General features: G+C 30.0%; 3 protein-coding genes across 3 annotated transcripts; 2 read left to right on the plus strand and 1 right to left on the minus strand.

Annotated features, from left to right (window-relative positions):
* The first annotated feature begins 193 nt into the window (after positions 1-193).
* On the plus strand, positions 194-1,579 carry LOC124445952 (60S ribosomal protein L21-like). Its single transcript, XM_046996735.1, has 7 exons — positions 194-266; positions 359-437; positions 519-580; positions 872-984; positions 1,061-1,138; positions 1,216-1,288; positions 1,447-1,579. The coding sequence occupies exons 2-7, from the start codon at positions 371-373 to the stop codon at positions 1,534-1,536; spliced, it is 483 nt and encodes a 160-aa protein (XP_046852691.1). The 5' UTR covers positions 194-266; positions 359-370; the 3' UTR covers positions 1,537-1,579.
* Positions 1,580-1,960: 381 nt separating this feature from the next.
* Positions 1,961-3,543, minus strand: LOC124445223. The gene is given in 2 exon segments (XM_046995929.1): positions 1,961-3,024; positions 3,027-3,543. Coding segments are annotated over 2 exon segments (1,413 nt in total). The 5' UTR covers positions 3,469-3,543; the 3' UTR covers positions 1,961-2,053.
* A 64-nt stretch (positions 3,544-3,607) lies between these two features.
* On the plus strand, positions 3,608-10,880 carry LOC124446547 (ATP-binding cassette sub-family E member 1-like). Its single transcript, XM_046997387.1, has 20 exons — positions 3,608-3,823; positions 3,904-3,989; positions 4,683-4,780; positions 5,122-5,239; positions 6,030-6,119; positions 6,384-6,431; positions 6,943-7,012; positions 7,143-7,239; positions 7,362-7,451; positions 7,659-7,780; positions 7,943-8,037; positions 8,137-8,194; positions 8,288-8,359; positions 9,102-9,161; positions 9,247-9,305; positions 9,409-9,579; positions 9,669-9,751; positions 9,997-10,119; positions 10,219-10,330; positions 10,413-10,880. The coding sequence occupies exons 1-20, from the start codon at positions 3,715-3,717 to the stop codon at positions 10,461-10,463; spliced, it is 1,812 nt and encodes a 603-aa protein (XP_046853343.1). The 5' UTR covers positions 3,608-3,714; the 3' UTR covers positions 10,464-10,880.
* The last annotated feature ends 8,806 nt before the right edge of the window (positions 10,881-19,686 follow it).

Here is a 19,686-nt window from a genome sequence, read left to right on the forward strand (position 1 = left end):
TTTGACTCTGAGTTTGAGAAAATATTTAACTGATAATCAATACAATGAGGTCAATGATCTCCTAGTCCTGAAAATGACGGTGGGGAGCTTTAAAACTAAGAAATTTTCTTCATTTCACCCATTCATTGCATCTATTCCACCCACTGATTCCACCGCGTACAGAAGTGTCCGTTGGCTCAGAAATGCCCAACTTGAAAACGAGACAGACAAATAATTCTCGTTCTTTTTCTGCTTACTTCGCCGCCATCTTTGTGCACGTGTAAAAGGTTCAAGTTCTTTCCTTTATAATTTCGTATTTGCCGTCTTCATTATTGTTTTTATCGTCTCTGTAAGTTTTTCATTTAATTATAATTTCAAGAAACACTTTACGATGACGAACCCCAAAGGAAAACGTCGAGGAACACGCTATATGTTTGCACGACCTTTCAGAAAACATGGTAATTACTATATTATTTACTTTTTTTACAACTTATAATTGTTCCTTAGTGCAAATGGTAATACACTGATTATATTTTCAGGGCCAAACAAAATGTCCACATATTTAAAGGTTTATAAGATGGGTGACATAGTTGATATAAAGGTTTGTTTTGTGTTGCCTGGACCAATTTTTCTTCAGGCCATCAAAGAGCAATTTTTTCCCTTACATTTTATTCTGAGAATATTTGAAAAAAGTCTCGTTAACATTGATTTTAAAATATAGTTTCGCACACTGCACTTAATCTTGGAGTAAACCCTTTTAACTCCACTGGTTGATTGTTTAGGATTCAGTAAGATTGCTACTAAATCTAAACACAAAAGATAATCTAATTGTAATCTAATAAATTGATTTGTTCATAACACAGAGTCTCATGTATTTTTATGTACCATGTAGGGTGATGGTGCTATTCAGAAAGGCATGCCACACAAATCATATCATGGTAAAACTGGTAGAGTATTCAATGTCACCAAAAGTGGCTTGGGAATTATTGTTAACAAACAAGTCAAGTATGCTACATAATTCAGTAAACCTTTCTTAAGTCTGCAATCTCATCATGGTGTGCACTTGTCATTTTTTATATAGAGGTAGAATATTTGCTAAAAGAATCAATGTTCGAATTGAGCATGTTCGTCATTCGAAATGCCGAGATGATTTTTTAAGGTAACACAATAATCATAGTCCACAGTCAAAAATTTTTTTTAAAAATGAAATGACAACACTGATGAACTTTTCTTTAGACGTGTGAAAGAAAATGACAAGAAAAAGAAACAAGCTCAGGAAGAAGGGGTAAAAGTCAATCTAAAACGACAGGTAAGTCATGGTTTAGCACTTTAACCAAAGTTATGTTTTGAATATTAGTTTAATTATATTTGAACTACTATTTTTCCTTTTGTAATAATGTAATTTATTATTTGCTTGAAAAATTTTACATTTGTATGTTTAACAACAAAAATCTTATCTTTTTTAAGCCTGTGGCACCTAGAGAAGCACATTTTGTCAAAAACAGAGGAAAGGAACCTGAACTTCTTGAGCCTATCCCATATGAGTTTATTATATAAATTCCCTATTTGATGAAAAATAAAATTGAAAATTGCTGTCCAACTTATATGTGTTTAAAATGGTTTTCATGTTGCGTCATGGCCACCATGTGGGTTGTCAAAGACAAAAGAATAATGCAATGATCAGCAAAATTTTATTTAAGAAATAAAAGATGTTTACTGTGTTTGCAAGGGCTAATGCAAACCGAGGAGATCTTTGGGAGAACTCGAGAATAGACTAGTGCAAGCCCAAGACCGAAGGTCGAGGGTTGCACCAGCTCGTTATAAAATAACAATAATGCAAAAAAAGACAAACATTTTAATTTTTCCTTTAAAATGTATACATGATCGATTTGCAAATTCTCTTTGACTGATTGATTGTTTAGATTGATTTGATTGGTTGAGCTCAGATATGTTTTGCACAGGATAATGCAAACTCAGCTCTAGACCAATCAGCACACACGATTCATTGTGTTTGTTTTATAAACATATATATTTAAATTATGAAAAATTCCAGGGATACAAGTTCACAGTATAACTAGATTGGATCTAAAACATCTATAATGGAGAGGTATGCATCCAGAGAAGACTCACACATTTCATTTACAAATGTTTGATTACTAGAGAAAAATATTTCATTGAGAGAATGACGATTCAATGTGTTTAGTTTCTTCATTCTTATAAAAAACAATCTTTTTTGTATCTTCTCCAAAGGTGCTCTCAAAATAATTGGTGACTTGCAAACTTGACCAGTTGTGATGTCATTTGATGAAAGCAATAAGTGAAGTTTTTTTTCCAGATTACTTGATGATTTTTCATCGCTGAACACAAATGCAGCTTTTCCCAGCAATAAAACAATTTCTTTTTGAGAAAACTGATATTGTCTTAGCAGTTCTATTCTTTCAAGCAAGATGGATGAACTGTCAAAAAATAACATTGGCGACTTTTGCAATAACAAATACAACTTTACATTGCAATCAATGATTTTTGAAAGATTTTGTATACTTTTTTGGAAAGAGCTTTTATTCATCTGAAGGAATGCATGAGGATTTGACTTGAGTAACTTTTTAATATGATTCTTTTCACAATAGAGGGGTGAACCAGATAAAAATTTATATGTCTCTAGCAAATTTTCATGTTTGCAACACAAAAATTCAGGACATTTTTGCATCAATTTTGAAATATCAATCTTAAGGTCATTGAGAAATCTTAAAATTTTATCAAAATCTTCATTTAAAACCACTTGTTCACCTGATTTGAGGAGTGACGATTTCAAAGCAAGTCTTAATATGTTACTTGATGGTCGAAAGTTTTTGGCATATTGGGCAAAATTTTCTGCTTTATCTGAAAGCTTTGCAGTTAAGACAATGGGATTGACGTCAATAAGGTTACCAATATTTTCTGTTGATAAACCAATGTCTTTAAGGTATTGCAAGTTTCTTTCACATTGTTTACTTTCCAGGGAAAACACATAAGGATACTTTATGAAATGTTTTGGAAGATAACAACCATATTTTTTAATAAAGATATCATAGAATGCATTGATGGTAAATCAAAACATAAACAAGAAGGATAGGATAAACCAATCACCATAGCATCTTCAAGGCTAACACCCAAAGCTTCCAATAATTTCACTCTGTCTTTAAATTCCTGCAAAGATAGACCTAAAACTTGCTTTGGATTTTCATAGAACTTTGCAACGCTATCCATATGTCTTCTTATCAACCACACCGAACGCTTTTGCATTTTCAATTTTCCTTCTTCATCCAACTTTTTCATCATTCTCATAGCATAATCCCCAACACTTTCAGGATTGACAAGATTGTCATCTTTTTTCCTCACTTTACTAGTTTCAACTTGAATTGACTTCATGCAAAGAAAACGATAATCAACTAAGGTCTTTCTAGCCAGAAACAAATGGTCATAATACAGGCTTTTTACGAAAAAAGCCATAATTCAAAATCAGTTGCTTTTATTTCCGAGTTACAAATGGTTTTGATGTGGCTTTGATATAGGGGCATAATAAAACTATAAAATTGCTCGTTCGGTAGAACCGCGGGCTCATATCTATTCACTCAATTTTCACGCCGTGCCCCATGCCAGGTGCTCAGATCATCAGATTTCTCCCTTTCTCTTACCAATCTTTCATGTGGCTTTCTCCTCCTGTGGATGGATTGACTATTTAATTACATTTTTAATATGGCTACACGCGATAAACTAACTCGGATTGCTATTGTAAATACCGATAGGTGTAAACCGAAGAAATGTCGTCAAGAATGTAAAAAAGCCTGTCCTGTTGTTCGCATGGGTACGTATGTATTACATAATAATTGTAAATTTAAACAGATTCAATGTTTAAATGTAATCGGAAATATTCTTGAAATTAAGGAAAACTTTGTATTGAGGTTACACCTGCTTCTAAAGTGAGTAAGATATCAGAAGAATTATGCATTGGTTGTGGTATTTGTGTTAAGGTAAGTGTATCCCATTGATTGTAACGTTCATTGATGGTAACGTTCATTGATGGTAACGTCCACTGATGGTCACTTCGGTAGCAACCTTGATTATTTTGGGGGAGGGTGCAAGTATTCATATTTTCATGTTTTACCTTATTAACTTCCTATAAAGTCAATTGTATTTATGGATTGTAACATGCATATATGAATCCCCAAATTAAGTAGCTGGCTACACCACTGATATAGAAATTAAGACAGGACACAGCCTTGTGTATTTAATCTATCTATTTATAGAATATATTAAACATTTACACTAATTTTTTACTTATAACATAGCAAGATTTATGTTCTAAACAAACTATGTATTAATTCATTTTAACTGGTACGCCAAAATGTTGACTCAAATGTTAAGTAAAAATGCTTTGTGCCAGATTGTTATTACCAATTATGATCATGTTGGACCAGCTGTGATCAGTTATGACTATTGACCTCTGTATAAAAAAATTATTTATATATGACTGACCTGTACATAGACATTGTTATAAATATACAAAACATGACTATTCATGCATGTATAAAGACATCTTTTAATAGAAGAGGATAATGGAATTCAATGTTTGATGTTGGTGTTGAATAAAAAAACTAGTTAAAGATTCAGTAAAACTTTGCTACTTGTAAAATGGCTAATTTCTCCTAACTCTTTTAATGTAGAAATGTCCATTTGAAGCTATAAATATCATAAATCTTCCCAGTAACCTTGAAAAAGATACAACACATCGATATAATGCAAATTCATTCAAGCTACACAGGCAAGTTTGTATATCATAATATAAATACTTTCATAGTCTACAAGATCTACCAAAATTTTATTAAATACCTTCAGTTTCAGAATAGCTGATAGTATGACAATCTCATGTATGATTATTGTGTACACATACTTTAGTTGCTTTGGTTATTTCTTCATCTTCTCATATATTCCAATACAAATCTCATTTGCTTTAAATCTGATCTTTACATGTAAATATTTGTCAATGAGAAAGGTTTTTGGCATGACTTTTATTGAAATGTGAATACATACATATTCAATGTGTTTTTTCTCTTAAAAATGTCTTATGCATTAAGTATTGTGTTGTTTTGCAACATTTCTCAGGTTACCTACTCCAAGACCGGGTGAAGTTTTAGGTCTTGTTGGAACCAATGGTATAGGAAAATCTACTGCTCTAAAAATTCTTGCAGGAAAACAGAAACCTAATCTAGGACGATATGATGTATGTTATCAGTCTTATTTAGGACAACACATAATTATTTAGGACAACACATAATTATTTAGGACAACACATAATTATTTAGGATAACACATAATTATTTAGGACAACACATAATTATTTAGGACAACACATAATTATTTAGGATAACACATACTTATTTAGGATAACACATAATTATTCAGGACAACACATAATTATTTAGGACAACACATAATTATTTAGGATAACACATAATTATTTAGGACAACACATAATTATTTAGGATAACACATAATTATTCAGGACAACACATAATTATTTAGGACAACACATAATTATTTAGGATAACACATAATTATTTAGGACAACACATAATTATTTAGGACAACACATAATTATTTAGGACAACACATAATTATTTAGGATAACACATAATTATTTAGGACAACACATAATTATTTAGGATAACACATAATTATTCAGGACAACACATAATTATTTAGGACAACACATAATTATTTAGGATAACACATAATTATTTAGGATAACACATAATTATTTAGGACAACACATAATTATTTTTAGACAACATATAATTATTTAGGACAACACATAATTATTTAGGACAACACATAATTATTTAGGACAACATATAATTATTTAGGACAACACATAATTATTTAGGACAACACAGGTATTTCATATGTTTGTCTCTAAGGATCTCTAAGATTTTGCTGAAGTTGTCAATACCTCATGTTTTGATTATTCTATGTGCCAGTTAAGCTTGTATGCATTGATGCTTTTTGTTTAGAATCCTCCTGATTGGCAGGAAATTCTTCAATATTTTCGTGGATCAGAGCTTCAAAATTATTTCACAAAAATCCTTGAGGATGATCTAAAAGTTAGTGTTGGGTAGATGCACTGCATTTCAAGCTTCAAGATATTTTTGATGGTTTCATTTGGTTTTTTCTTAATTGTTTATTTAATGCGTAATAGAACTGTTGGAAATTTTGTTATTTGTGGTGTGTATTTTGTCTGTGTAAGTAATGTAATGTATGTTAAACAGACTTTAAAAAATGTTTGTGTTTACATTGTGTTGTGAAACACAATGTAAACATTGTACAGCAAATTAAACTGCAAATGATATGCATTTATGCCTTTCCAGGCTATCATCAAACCACAATATGTTGACCAGATTCCAAAAGCTGTTAAGGTAAGATCATTTGGATCATCAGCTTCTGTTCATATTTTATTTTGTATAGCAGACAAATATATATTTTCTTTGCCAGATACTATATATATGTGTGTTCTTATAGAATATAAATATTCCTAGTTCAAAGGAAGTTATTTCTGTCTGCATATAAAACCTTCACTACATAACTTGCACCACATGGACATTATTCCATTATCATACCATAACTTCAACCACATTTCAGGAAATTTATTTGTTATGAAATCATGCAGTGAAATCCTTAGGGACCATGACTTTATGCTGTCCACAATTGAAAATAGTCATTTGATAACACAACCATGGCAAGATTTTAACTTTTAATGGACTGTAATATTTTCACATTTCTTTCTTTGTATGAATTGTATGTTGCTCAAAGATTAAAGAAAAATATCAGAATAAATTTTTATGAAAGAAAAACCACAACATAAATACAAAAACCCATTGACATCCCAAATGGTATAGAAAAGTTGTAATTTTTTTTATCTTTCTACAGGGTTGTGTGCAATCTATATTAGATAGAAAAGATGAAACATCATCTCAAGAAGAGTTTTGCAAGCAGCTTGGTAAGAATCAATTGTTATAGTAGCTATTTTGTATGTTCTAGCACGTTATTGCTCATTTTTACGTGGTTCATCTTTACATATTTTTATTTGTACATAGATGTATAATATGATTTTTTCATTTACTATATAGACTTGTTAACAGTTCGTGAGCGTAATGTAGACGAACTTTCTGGTGGAGAATTACAGCGATTTGCTTGCGCTGTTGTGTGTGTCCAACAGGCTGACATGTGAGTGGACTTTACAAAAGTGATGTACTAAAATTTTACTGACTTACTTTTTATCATTGTGAAATATTGTGGCATGCTGAATGTTTCATTTATCAAAAGAATTTATGTAATTTTCCCATCAGTTTTATGTTTGACGAGCCTTCCAGTTATCTCGATGTTAAACAGCGTTTGAAAGCTGCATTGGCCATAAGGAGTTTAATAAGAAGCAACAGGTTCTTTGTATATTTATACACATATCATAAATGTCTACTTTGATATTACTTTTATAATTGTGATACAATGCTTCTCGCTTTACATTCAACAAAACTAAAAATGAACATATACTTTAAGTACCGCAAACTTCGCGTTTTCTATAAATACAGGATTTTAGTGTATTTTTATCAGCTTTGTGTGGTTAATGCAAGCAATTTCTTTCATAGGTACATCATTGTGGTTGAGCATGATCTGAGTGTTTTGGATTATCTATCTGACTTCATCTGCTGTCTTTATGGTGTTCCTGGTGCATATGGGGTAGTTACTATGCCTTTCAGTGTGAGAGAAGGTACATTGCATAAAATGTGTTTCTTTTAATTTTATAATAAAAAAGATATATGAATCTCCGTAAAAAGAATTTATATTCAGCATCAACTTATTTATTCTCTTTTACTTTAATATATTGTGATAGAAATTTTCAAATTGATCAATCTTTTTCAATTATTTGTAGGCATCAACATATTTCTTGATGGCTTCGTCCCAACGGAAAACCTACGTTTTCGTGACACATCACTGACATTTAAAGTAGCAGAAACAGCTGATAAGGTTTTTTTTCTCCTTTTTTCATACATCAATTTATTCTCAACTTTTTACTGTGTAAGTTTGAGTAGATTTGCTTATCAAACCATGGCATTATTCCTTCAGGAGGAAGAAATAAAAAAATTGAGACGTTATAGTTATCCTGATATGAGAAAAGTATTAAGTATGTTGTTTCGTTTGTCTAACTATCGCATATTTCTAGCTATACTAAATTATATTTTTATTTCTTTTAATTTTAAACTTTTTCTATTTGTAGAATCTTTTGAATTGAATGTTGAATCCGGGACATTTACTGACTCGGAAATAATCGTAATGTTAGGAGAAAACGGTAAATCTTGATGATAATTTGTACTGCTTTGAATCCGGGACATTTACTCACTCGGAAATAATCGTAATGTTAGGAGAAAACGGTAAATCTTGATGATATTTTGTACTGCTTTGAATCTGGGACATTTACTGACTCGGAAATAATCGTAATGTTAGGAGAAAACGGTAAATCGTGATGATATTTTGTACTGTTTTGAATCCGGGACATTTACTGACTCGGAAATAATCGTAATGTTAGGAGAAAACGGTAAATCTTGATGATAATTTGTACTGTTTTGAATCCGGGACATTTACTGACTCGGAAATAATCGTAATGTTAGGAGAAAACGGTAAATCTTGATGATATTTTGTACTGCTTTGAATCCGGGACATTTACTGACTCGGAAATAATCGTAATGTTAGGAGAAAGCGGTAAATCTTGATGATATTTTGTACTGTTTTGAATCCGGGACATTTACTGACTCGGAAATAATCGTAATGTTAGGAGAAAACGGTAAATCTTGATGATAATTTGTACTGTTTTGAATCCGGGACATTTACTGACTCGGAAATAATCGTAATGTTAGGAGAAAACGGTAAATCTTGATGATATTTTGTACTGCTTTGAATCCGGGACATTTACTGACTCGGAAATAATCGTAATGTTAGGAGAAAACGGTAAATCTTGATGATATTTTGTACTGTTTTTTCATTGTTTTTGTAAGTTACGTAGTCGTTTCTGTTTTATTCATTGTTTATTTTAGGGACGGGTAAAACAACATTTATCAGAATGTTAGCTGGTAGACTACCACCTGAAGATGGAGGTATGTTACAAATAAAAAGCTTTGACTTGAATATTAAGCAGACATGTCTGGTTACTTTTTCATGTTTTTGTGTTGGTCTTTACAGCTGAAGTCCCTCTTTTGAACGTTAGCTATAAACCACAGAAAATCAGTCCAAAATCTAGAGTAAGTAGAGATTTTCAATGATTACTTTTTAGTTTTGTTTTGTAGCGACACAATACGGTTTAAAAGGGCATAAAATTTTATTCAATCAAATATTTTCCACCAGAGCACAGTACGACAGCTTCTTCACGAGAAAATTCGCGATGCTTACATACATCCTCAGTTCATCACAGATGTCATTAAACCACTTCAAATTGAGAACATCTTTGATCAAGAAGTGCAAAATTTATCTGGTGGTGAATTACAACGTGTCGCCTTAACTTTATGTCTTGGCAAGGTTCGTTGATGTAGTGCTAAAAGTAATAAAGGATAGTTAAAAACTGCAGCACCATTTATTAAAATATATTGTTTATTTTTTAACTTTAGCCTGCTGATGTTTACTTAATTGATGAACCGTCTGCATACTTGGATTCTGAACAACGTCTTGTTGCTGCCAAAGTGATTAAAAGGTATTCATACCTATCTATTTCTTCTTTTTTATATTCTCAAAACGGATTATCAATAATGTACTGGATAAAAAGTGATCAAATCCTGGGTGGAATTGAAATTATTTTGTGTAAATTAGGATATTGCTGTATCTGACGTAAATTTTAAACCTTTCTGTAATTTACGATAAGACAATACAATGGAGTCAGTCTATATGCTTAAATGTTTTGCGATATTAATTAAGATCTGTGCGTGCTTTTATAATTAGATTTATACTTCATGCAAAGAAAACTGGTTTTATCGTTGAACACGATTTTATTATGGCGACGTACCTTGCTGATCGTGTTGTTGTATTTGACGGTACACCGTCTGTTTCGACTTTTGCTAGAAGGTATTTTTTATTATTTTCCTTGTTTTATCTCTATTTGTGTTTCCACTTGTGCATTTATTGTTTATATTATTAACATTTATTCCTATTTCTCAAACCCAGTCCACAGAGCCTGTTGTCGGGGATGAATAAATTTTTGGAATCATTATGTATCACGTTCCGAAGAGACCCGAGCAATTATAGACCGCGTATAAACAAACTAAATTCGGTCAAGGTATAGTATGATATTAGATTTATTTTACTCGTCGTTCGTCATGATTTAATTATTTGATTGTTGTTAATATGTCGTTTTATAGGATGTTGAGCAAAAGCATTCCGGCAATTTTTTCTTCCTGGATGACGATTGAAGAACTGTTTTATTATTTTAATGAAGCATATCAATCTAGCCGCGTGTCGTTTTTGCAACATGCGTACGTTCATTCTTTGTGACATCTTTTTATGGTCTATTTTAGTGTGATTTCAGTTATAATGTTCGCTATCAAAAGAAAGCAATCTTTGTAAATAGATTGTTTTACATTAAATGCTCTATATATGAATGAGATTAAGTCAAAGCTATACGATGGTAATCTGTCCTAATTATGAACGTGCAGATCTGCTCAAAACAATCGAATTATTATACTTACAGTGTTTTGCAGTGTTTCGAACAATTTGTGTCAAATATCTCGGCGTCGTATTTTTTATGCCTTCATTATTTGAACATGTAAGACATCACAATAATTATTAAAACATTAGACTGCCAGCTTTTCTTGGAGAGCTTATGACAACTTCGTTTCGTCGTTTTGAAATAATTTAAATATGATTTCCATTAGCGACATAACTCTGTGTAAATTTTTTTCTTCATTAGCGACATAACTCTTTACAAAATTTTTTTCTTCATTAGCAACATAACTCTGTAGAAATTTTTTTCTTCATTAGCGACATAACTCTGTAGAAATTTTTTTCTTCGTTAGCGACATAACTCTGTAAAATTTTTTTCTTCATTAGCGACATAACTCTGTAAAAATTTTTTTCTTCATTAGCAACATAACTCTGTAGAAATTTTTTTCTTCATTAGCAACATAACTCTGTAGAAATTTTTTTCTTCATTAGCGACATAACTCTGTAGAAATTTTTTTCTTCGTTAGCGACATAACTCTGTAAAAATTTTTTCTTCATTAGCGACATAACTCTGTAAAATTTTTTTCTTCATTAGCAACATAACTCTGTAGAACTTTTTTTCTTCATTAGCAACATAACTCTGTAGAAATTTTTTTCTTCATTAGCGACATAACTCTGTAGAAATTTTTTCTTCGTTAGCGACATAACTCTGTAAAAATTTTTTTCTTCATTAGCGACATAACTCTGTAGAAATTTTTCTTCGTTAGCGACATAACTCTGTAGAAATTTTTTCTTCGTTAGCGACATAACTCTGTAGAATTTTTCTTCGTTAGCGACATAACTCTGTAGAAATTGTTTTCTTCATTAGCGACATAACTCTGTAGAATTTTTTTCTTCGTTAGCGACATAACTCTGTAGAATTTTTTTTCTTCGTTAGCGACATAACTCTGTAAAAATTTTTTTCTTCATTAGCAACATAACTCTGTAGAAATTTTTTTCTTCGTTAGCAACATAACTCTGTAGAAATTTTTTTCTTCGTTAGCGACATAACTCTGTAGAAATTTTTTTCTTCGTTAGCGACATAACTCTGTAAAAATTTTTTTCTTCCTTAGCGACATAACTCTGTAGAAATTTTTTTCTTCGTTAGCGACATAACTCTGTAAAAATTTTTTTCTTCATTAGCGACATAACTCTGTAGAATTTTTTTTCTTCGTTAGCGACATAACTCTGTAAAAATTTTTTTCTTCGTTAGCGACATAACTCTGTAAAAAATTTTTTCTTCGTTAGCGACATAAATCTGTAGAAATTTTTTTCTTCATTAGCGACATAACTCTGTAAATTTTTTCTTCGTTAGCGACATAACTCTGTAAAATATTTTCATGCAAAATATCACGAATTTTCATGCAAAAGATTATAGATCACAAATTTTCATGCAAGAGACTATAGTTCACGAATTTTCATGCAAAAGACGATAGATCACGAATTTTAATGCAAAAGACTATAGTACATGAATTTTCATGCAATAGACTATAGTTCACGAATTTTCATGCAAAAGACTAAAGTTCACGAATTTTCATGCAAAAGACTATAATACACGAATTTTCATGCAAAAGACTATAGTAAACGAATTTTCATGCAAAAGACTATAGTACACGAATTTTCATGCAAAAGACTATAGTTCACGAATTTTCATGCAAAAGACTATAGATCACGAATTTTAATGCAAAAGACTATAGTACATGAATTTTCATGCAATAGACTATAGTACACGAATTTTCATGCAATAGACTATAGTTCACGAATTTTCAAGCAAAAGACTATAATTCACGAATTTTCATGCAAAAGAATATAGTTCACGATTTTTCATGCAAAAGACTATAGTTCACGCATTTTCACAAATTTTTACATTTTCTCACACAAAGACTATAATTCATGCATTTTCACAAATTTTCACATTTTTTCACAAAAAGACTATAATTCACGCATTTTCACAAATTTTCAAAATTTTTCACAAAAAGACTATAATTCACGCATTTTCACAAATTTTCAAAATTTTTCACAAAAGACTATAATTCACGCATTTTCACAAATTTTCACAATTTTCACAAATAGACTATAATTCACGCATTTTCACAAATTTTCACAATTTTTCACAAAAGACTACAATTCACGCATTTTCACAAATTTTCACAATTTTTCACAAAAAGACTATAATTCACGCATTTTCACAAATTTTCACAATTTTGCATACAAAGATTATAATTCACGCATTTTCACAAATTTTCACAACTTTTCACAAAAGACTATATTCACGCATTTTCACAAATTTTCACAATTTTTACAAAGACTATAATTCACGCATTTTCACAATTCCATTTTCATACAAAGACTATAATTCACGCATTTTCACAAATTCACATTTTCACAAAGGACTATAATTCACGCATTTTCACAATTTTCAATTTTTCACAAAAGACTACAATTCACGCATTTTCACAAATTTTCACAATTTTTAAAAGACTATAATTCACACATTTTCACAAATTTTCAAAATTTTCACAAAAGACTCATAATTCACGCATTTTCCAATTTTCCTGATTTTTCACAGACTATAATTCACGCATTTCCACAATTTTCACAATTTTTCACACAAAGATTATAATCACACATTTTCACAAATTTTCAATTTTTTCACAAAGACTATAATTCACGCATTTTCCAAATTTTCTGATTTTTACACAAGACTATAATTCACGGATTTTCACAATTTTCTGATTATTCACAAATGACTATAATTCACGCATTTTCACAATTTTCACAATTTTTCAAAAGACTATAATTCAATTTTCAAATTTTTACAATTTTCACAATTTTCACAAAAGACTATAATTCACGCATTTTCACATTTTCACAATTTTCATACAACTATAATTCACGCATTTTCACAATTTTCACATTTTGCATACAAAGACTATAATTCACACATTTTTAACAATTTTCACATTTTTCACAAAAGACTATAATTATGCATTTTCACAAATTTTCTGATTTTTCACAAAAGACTATAATTCACGAATTTTCACAAATTTTCACATTTTTTACACAAAGACTATAATTCACGCATTTTCACATATTTTCACATTTTCACAAGACAATAATTCACGCATTTTCAAATTTTCCTGATTTTGCATACAAAGTTATAATTCACGCATTTTCTGAATTTTCACAACTTTTCACAAAAGACTATAATTCACGCATTTTCACAAATTTCTGATTTTCACAAAGACTATAATTCACACATTTTCACAAATTTTCCATTTTCACCAAATATTCATTATTCACGCATTTTCCAAATTTCAATTTTCATAAAAGATTATAATTCACGCATTTTCACAAATTTTCACAACTTTTCACAAAAAGACTATAATTCACGCATTTTCACAAATTTTCACATGTTTTTACACAAAGACTATAATTCACATTTTCATTTTCACAATTTTCACAAAGACTATAATTCACATTTTCACAATTTTCACATTTTCACAAAAAGACTATAATTCACGCATTTTCACAATTTTCACAATTTTCACAAAGACTATAATCCACGCATTTTCACAAATTTACAATTTTACACAAAAGACTATAATTCACATTTTCACAAATTTTCAAATTTTCACAAAGACTATAATTCACGCATTTTCACAATTTTCACATTTTTCACAAAGACTATAATTCACGCATTTTCACAATTTTCACAATTTTCACAAAGATTATAATTCACGCATTTTCTGGATTTTCACAATTTTTCACAAAAGACTATAATTCACGCATTTTCACAAATTTTCACATTTTTTCACAAAGACTATAATTCACGCATTTTCACATTTTCAAAATTTTTCACAAAGACTAATTCACGCATTTTCACAAATTTTCACAATTTTTCACAAAAGACTATAATTCCGCATTTTCAATTTTCACATTTTTCACAAAAGACTATAATTCACGCATTTTCAAATTTTCACTTTTTCACAAAAGACTATAATTCACATTTTCACCAATTTTCAGTTTTACACAAAGACTATAATTCCGCATTTTCACAAATTTTCAATTTTTCACAAAAGATAATTCACGCATTTTCACAAATTTTCACATTTTCACAAAGACTATAATTCAATTTTCACAAATTTTCACAATTTTTCACAGACTATAATTCACGCATTTTCACAATTTTCATGATTTTTCACAAAAGACTATAATTCACGCATTTTCACAATTTTCTGATTTTTTACCAAAGACTATAATTCACGCATTTTCACAATTTTCACAATTTTCACAAAGACTATAATTCACGCATTTTCACAAATTTTCACATTTTCAAAAGACTATAATTCATTTTCGCATTTTCCAATTTTCACAATTTTTCACAAAGACTATAATTCACGCATTTTCACAATTTTCCTGATTTTCATACAAAGACTACTAAGTTCACATTTTCAAATTTTCACAATTTTACAAAGACTATAATTCACATTTTCACAAATTTCACAATTTTCACAAAAGACTATAATTCACGCATTTTCACAATTTTCCAATTTTTTCACAAAAGACTATAATCACATTTTCATTCAATTTTCATTCCATTTTCATTATTTTCCATTCACGATTAATTTGATTTTCATTTTCAAACAATAATTTTCTAATTTTCAAAGACCAGATTTTCACATATTTTCACAATTTTCACTATAATTCACGAATTTTCACAATTTTCACAATTTTACACAAAGACTATAATTCACATTTTCACAAATTTCACAATTTCATACAAGACTATAATTCACGCATTTTCAAAATTTCACTTTTCACAAAAAGACTATAATTCACGCATTTTCACAAATTTTCACAATTTTTCACAAAAAGACTATAATTCACACATTTTCACAAATTTTCAAATTTTCACAAATTTTCAATTATTCACGCATTTTCACAAATTTTCACAATTTTGCATACAAAGATTATAATTCACGCATTTTCACAAATTTTCACAACTTTTCACAAAAAGACTATAATTCACGCATTTTCACAAATTTTCAAAATTTTCACAAAAGACTATAATTCACGCATTTTCAAATTTTCACTTTTTCACAAAAGACTATAATTCACGGTTTTCACAAATTTTCACAATTTTTCACAAAAGACTATAATTCACGCATTTTCAGAAATTTTCACAACTTTTCACAAAAAGACTATAATTCACACATTTTCACAAATTTTCACAATATTTAATACAAAGACTATAATTCAGTCCACTTCACAAATTTTCACAATTTTTACAAAAACACTATAATTCACGCATTTTCACAAATTTTCACAATTTTTCACAAAAAGACTATAATTCATGCATTTTCACAAATTTTCACAACTTTTCACAAAAAGACTATAATTCACACATTTTCACAAATTTTCATAATTTTTTACACAAAGACTATAATTCACGCATTTTCACAAATTTTCAAAATTTTTCACAAAAGTTATTTCACACATTTCCTTCAATCAGACCTGATTCACGCATTTTCACAATTTTCACAATTTTCACAAAGACTATAATTCACGCATTTTCCAATTTTGCACAAAGACTATAATTCACGCATTTTTTCAAATTTTCACTGTTTTCACAAAGACTATAAGTTCACGCATTTTCACAATTTTCACAATTTTTACAAAGACTATAATTCACGCATTTTCAAATTTTCACAATTTTCACAAAAGACTATATATTCACGCATTTTCACAAATTTTCACAATTTTTCACAAAAAGACTATAATTCACGCATTTTCACAAATTTTCACATTTTGCATACAAAGACAATAATTCACGCATTTTCACAAATTTTCACAATTTTTCACAAAAAGACTATAATTCACGGATTTTCACAAATTTTCTCAATTTTTCACAAAAAGACAATAGTTCACGCATTTTCACAAATTTTCACAATGTTTAACACAAAGACTATAATTCAGTCCATTTCACAAATTTTCACAATTTTTTACAAAAACACTATAATTCACGCATTTTCACAAATTTTCACAATTTTTCATACAAAGACTATAATTCACGCATTTTGACAAATTTTCAGAATTTTATTCTTTAAAACACAAAACGTATGGCTGGACGTTTAGCAGAAACAAGGAGCGCTTTGGACGACTTGTTGAAAAAATAATCAGAAAAATAACATACGTACAGGTAGTGATTGTATTATCAGTGATATTTGAATGTTTTACCATTCTTCCCTGTCTCTTCATGTTCAGTCATTTGTAAAACTATTCTTAATAGTACTCCACATAGTCAAGATGTCACAGGAGAAAACATGTAAGTTGAAGATCATTCATAACAACTTTTTTAGACATGTAACAAATATTTGACATGATTTTCACGCAAAAGACTATAGTACACAAACTTTCATGCAAAAGACTATAGTACACGAATTTTCATGTAAAAGACTGTAGTACACGAATTTTCATACAAAGACTATAGATCACGAATTTTTATGCAAAAGACTAAAGTTCATGAATTTTCATGCAAAGGACTATAGTTTACGAATTTTCATGCAATAGACTATGGTACACGAATTTTCATGCTAAAGACTATAGTACACGAATTTTCATGCAAAAGAATATAGTACAGGAATTTTCATGCAAAAGACTATAGTACACGAATTTTATGCAAAAGACTATAGTACACGAATTTTCTTGCAAAGACTATAGTTCACGAATTTTCATGCAAAAGACTATAGTACACGAATTTTCATGCGAAAGACAATAGTACACGAATTTTCATGCAAAAGACTATAGATCATGATTTTTCATGCAAAAGACTATAGTACACGAATTTTCATGTAAAAGACTATAGTACACGAATTTTCATTCAAAAGGCTATAGATCACAAATTTTCATGCAAAAGAATATAGTACACGAATTTTCATGCAAAAGACAATAGTACACGAATTTTCATACAAAAGACTATAGTACACGAATTTTCACGCAAAAGACTATAAATCACGAATTTTCATACAAAAGACTATAGTACACGAATTTTCACGCAAAAGGCTATAAATCACGAATTTTCATGCAATAGACTATAGTACACGAATTTTCATGCTAAAGACTATAGTACACGAATTTTCATGTAAAAGAATATAGTACACGAATTTTCATGCAAAAGACAATAGTACACGAATTTTCATGCAAAAGACTATAGTACACGAATTTTATGCAAAAGACTATAGTACACGAATTTTCATGCAAAAGACTATAGTTCACGAATTTTCATGCAAAGACTATAGTTTACTAATTTTCATGCAAAAGACTAGTACACGAATTTTCATGCAAAAGACTATAGATCACAAATTTTTATGCAAAAGACTATAGATCACGAATTTTCATGCAGAAGACTATAGTTCACGAATTTTCACGCAAAAGACTATAAATCACGAATTTTTATTCAAAAGACTATAGTACACGAATTTTCATGCAAAAGACAATAGTACACGAATTTTCATGTAAAAGACTATAGTTCACGAATTTTCATGTAAAAGACTATAGTACACGAATTTTCATGCAAAGACTATAAATCACGAATTTTCATGCAAAAGACTATAGTACACGAATTTTCATGGAAAAGACAATAGTACACGAATTTTCATGTAAAAGACTATAGTACAAGAATTTTCATGCAAAGACTATAGTTCACGAATTTTCACGCAAAAGACTATAAATCACGAATTTTCATGCAAAAGACTATAGTACACGAATTTTCATGCTATAGACTATAGTACACGAATTTTCATGCTAAAGAATATAGTACACGAATTTTCATGCAAGAGACTATAGTACACGAATTTTATGCAAAAGACTATAATACACGAATTTTCATGCAACAGACTAAAGTACACGAATTTTCATACAAAAGACTATAGATCACGATTTTTCATGCAAAAGACTATAGTTTCACGAATTTTCATGCAAAAGACTATAGTACACGAATTTTATGCAAAAGACTACCATACTTGTATTAAAATTCGAGTCGTACTCATTTTCGCTCAGCTTTAAATTCGCGCGATTTAATTTCGCGCACTTTGTTGACAATTATTCGCGCAGCTTTAAATTCGCGCAAGTAGTTTTATGTGCTCGTTCTTTTTGGTTTGTTCAAAAGAACTATTAATAATTAACGCATTTATGTTGAGCTTTCTTTATCAAGAAATACCTCAATATTCATCAAAAAAGCGATTGGGTGGCCTCAAAAATGGCTTCAAAATAAAGCGTGAGTTCACTATCCCGATTTTGCAAGTTCTTTTTTGAATATGGGAGCAATATAGAAGCATGTGTGTGTGACATCAAATTTCGTCGATCCCCATTACCACAAAGAGGCTTGGAGATTCCTATTACCCTAACAGTCATGCAGAACAATGCAAGGTTTAGGATATACAACAAAATGCAGGCATTCGTGACGGAATACTACGTAGAACCTGAGAATATCCCGACTGAAATTGTACAGGATGAAAATGAAGACATTTTTGATTTTTAATGTTACCAGGACAACTAAAAACATATGTCAATTTGTATATGCGTTAATAAAACAACTGATTTGCATAACCAACAATGAATGTCTCATATAACACTACAAAGCTTTTCGCGCGGATTATATTTCGCGCAGTACTAAAATTCGCGCACTCAGCGCTGCGCGAATTCTAGTACTGCGCGAATTTTAATACAAGTAAGGTAGTTTCACAAATTTTCATGCAAAAGACTATAGTACACGAATTTTATGCAAAGACTATAGTTTACTAATTTTCATGCAAAAGACTATAGTACACGAATTTTATGCAAAAGACTATAGTACACGAATTTTCATGCAAAAGACTATAGTACACGAATTTTCATGTAAAGACTATAGTACACGAATTTTTTCATGCAAAG

The sequence above is a fragment of the Xenia sp. Carnegie-2017 genome, unplaced genomic scaffold (assembly GCF_021976095.1).
Source record: "Xenia sp. Carnegie-2017 unplaced genomic scaffold, XeniaSp_v1 HiC_scaffold_22, whole genome shotgun sequence".
Classification (NCBI taxonomy): domain Eukaryota; kingdom Metazoa; phylum Cnidaria; class Anthozoa; order Malacalcyonacea; family Xeniidae; genus Xenia; species Xenia sp. Carnegie-2017.

Coding starts and splice junctions, on each gene's coding strand:
- LOC124445952 (XM_046996735.1), top strand. CDS start 371: ATGACGAACCCCAAAGGAAAACGTCGAGGAACACGCTATATGTTTGCA. Junction 438..518: donor ACGACCTTTCAGAAAACATG/GTAATTACTATA, acceptor TTATATTTTCAG/GGCCAAACAAAATGTCCACA. Junction 1,289..1,446: donor AAGTCAATCTAAAACGACAG/GTAAGTCATGGT, acceptor ATCTTTTTTAAG/CCTGTGGCACCTAGAGAAGC.
- LOC124446547 (XM_046997387.1), top strand. CDS start 3,715: ATGGCTACACGCGATAAACTAACTCGGATTGCTATTGTAAATACCGAT. Junction 8,038..8,136: donor TAGCAGAAACAGCTGATAAG/GTTTTTTTTCTC, acceptor TTATTCCTTCAG/GAGGAAGAAATAAAAAAATT. Junction 9,162..9,246: donor ACTACCACCTGAAGATGGAG/GTATGTTACAAA, acceptor TGGTCTTTACAG/CTGAAGTCCCTCTTTTGAAC.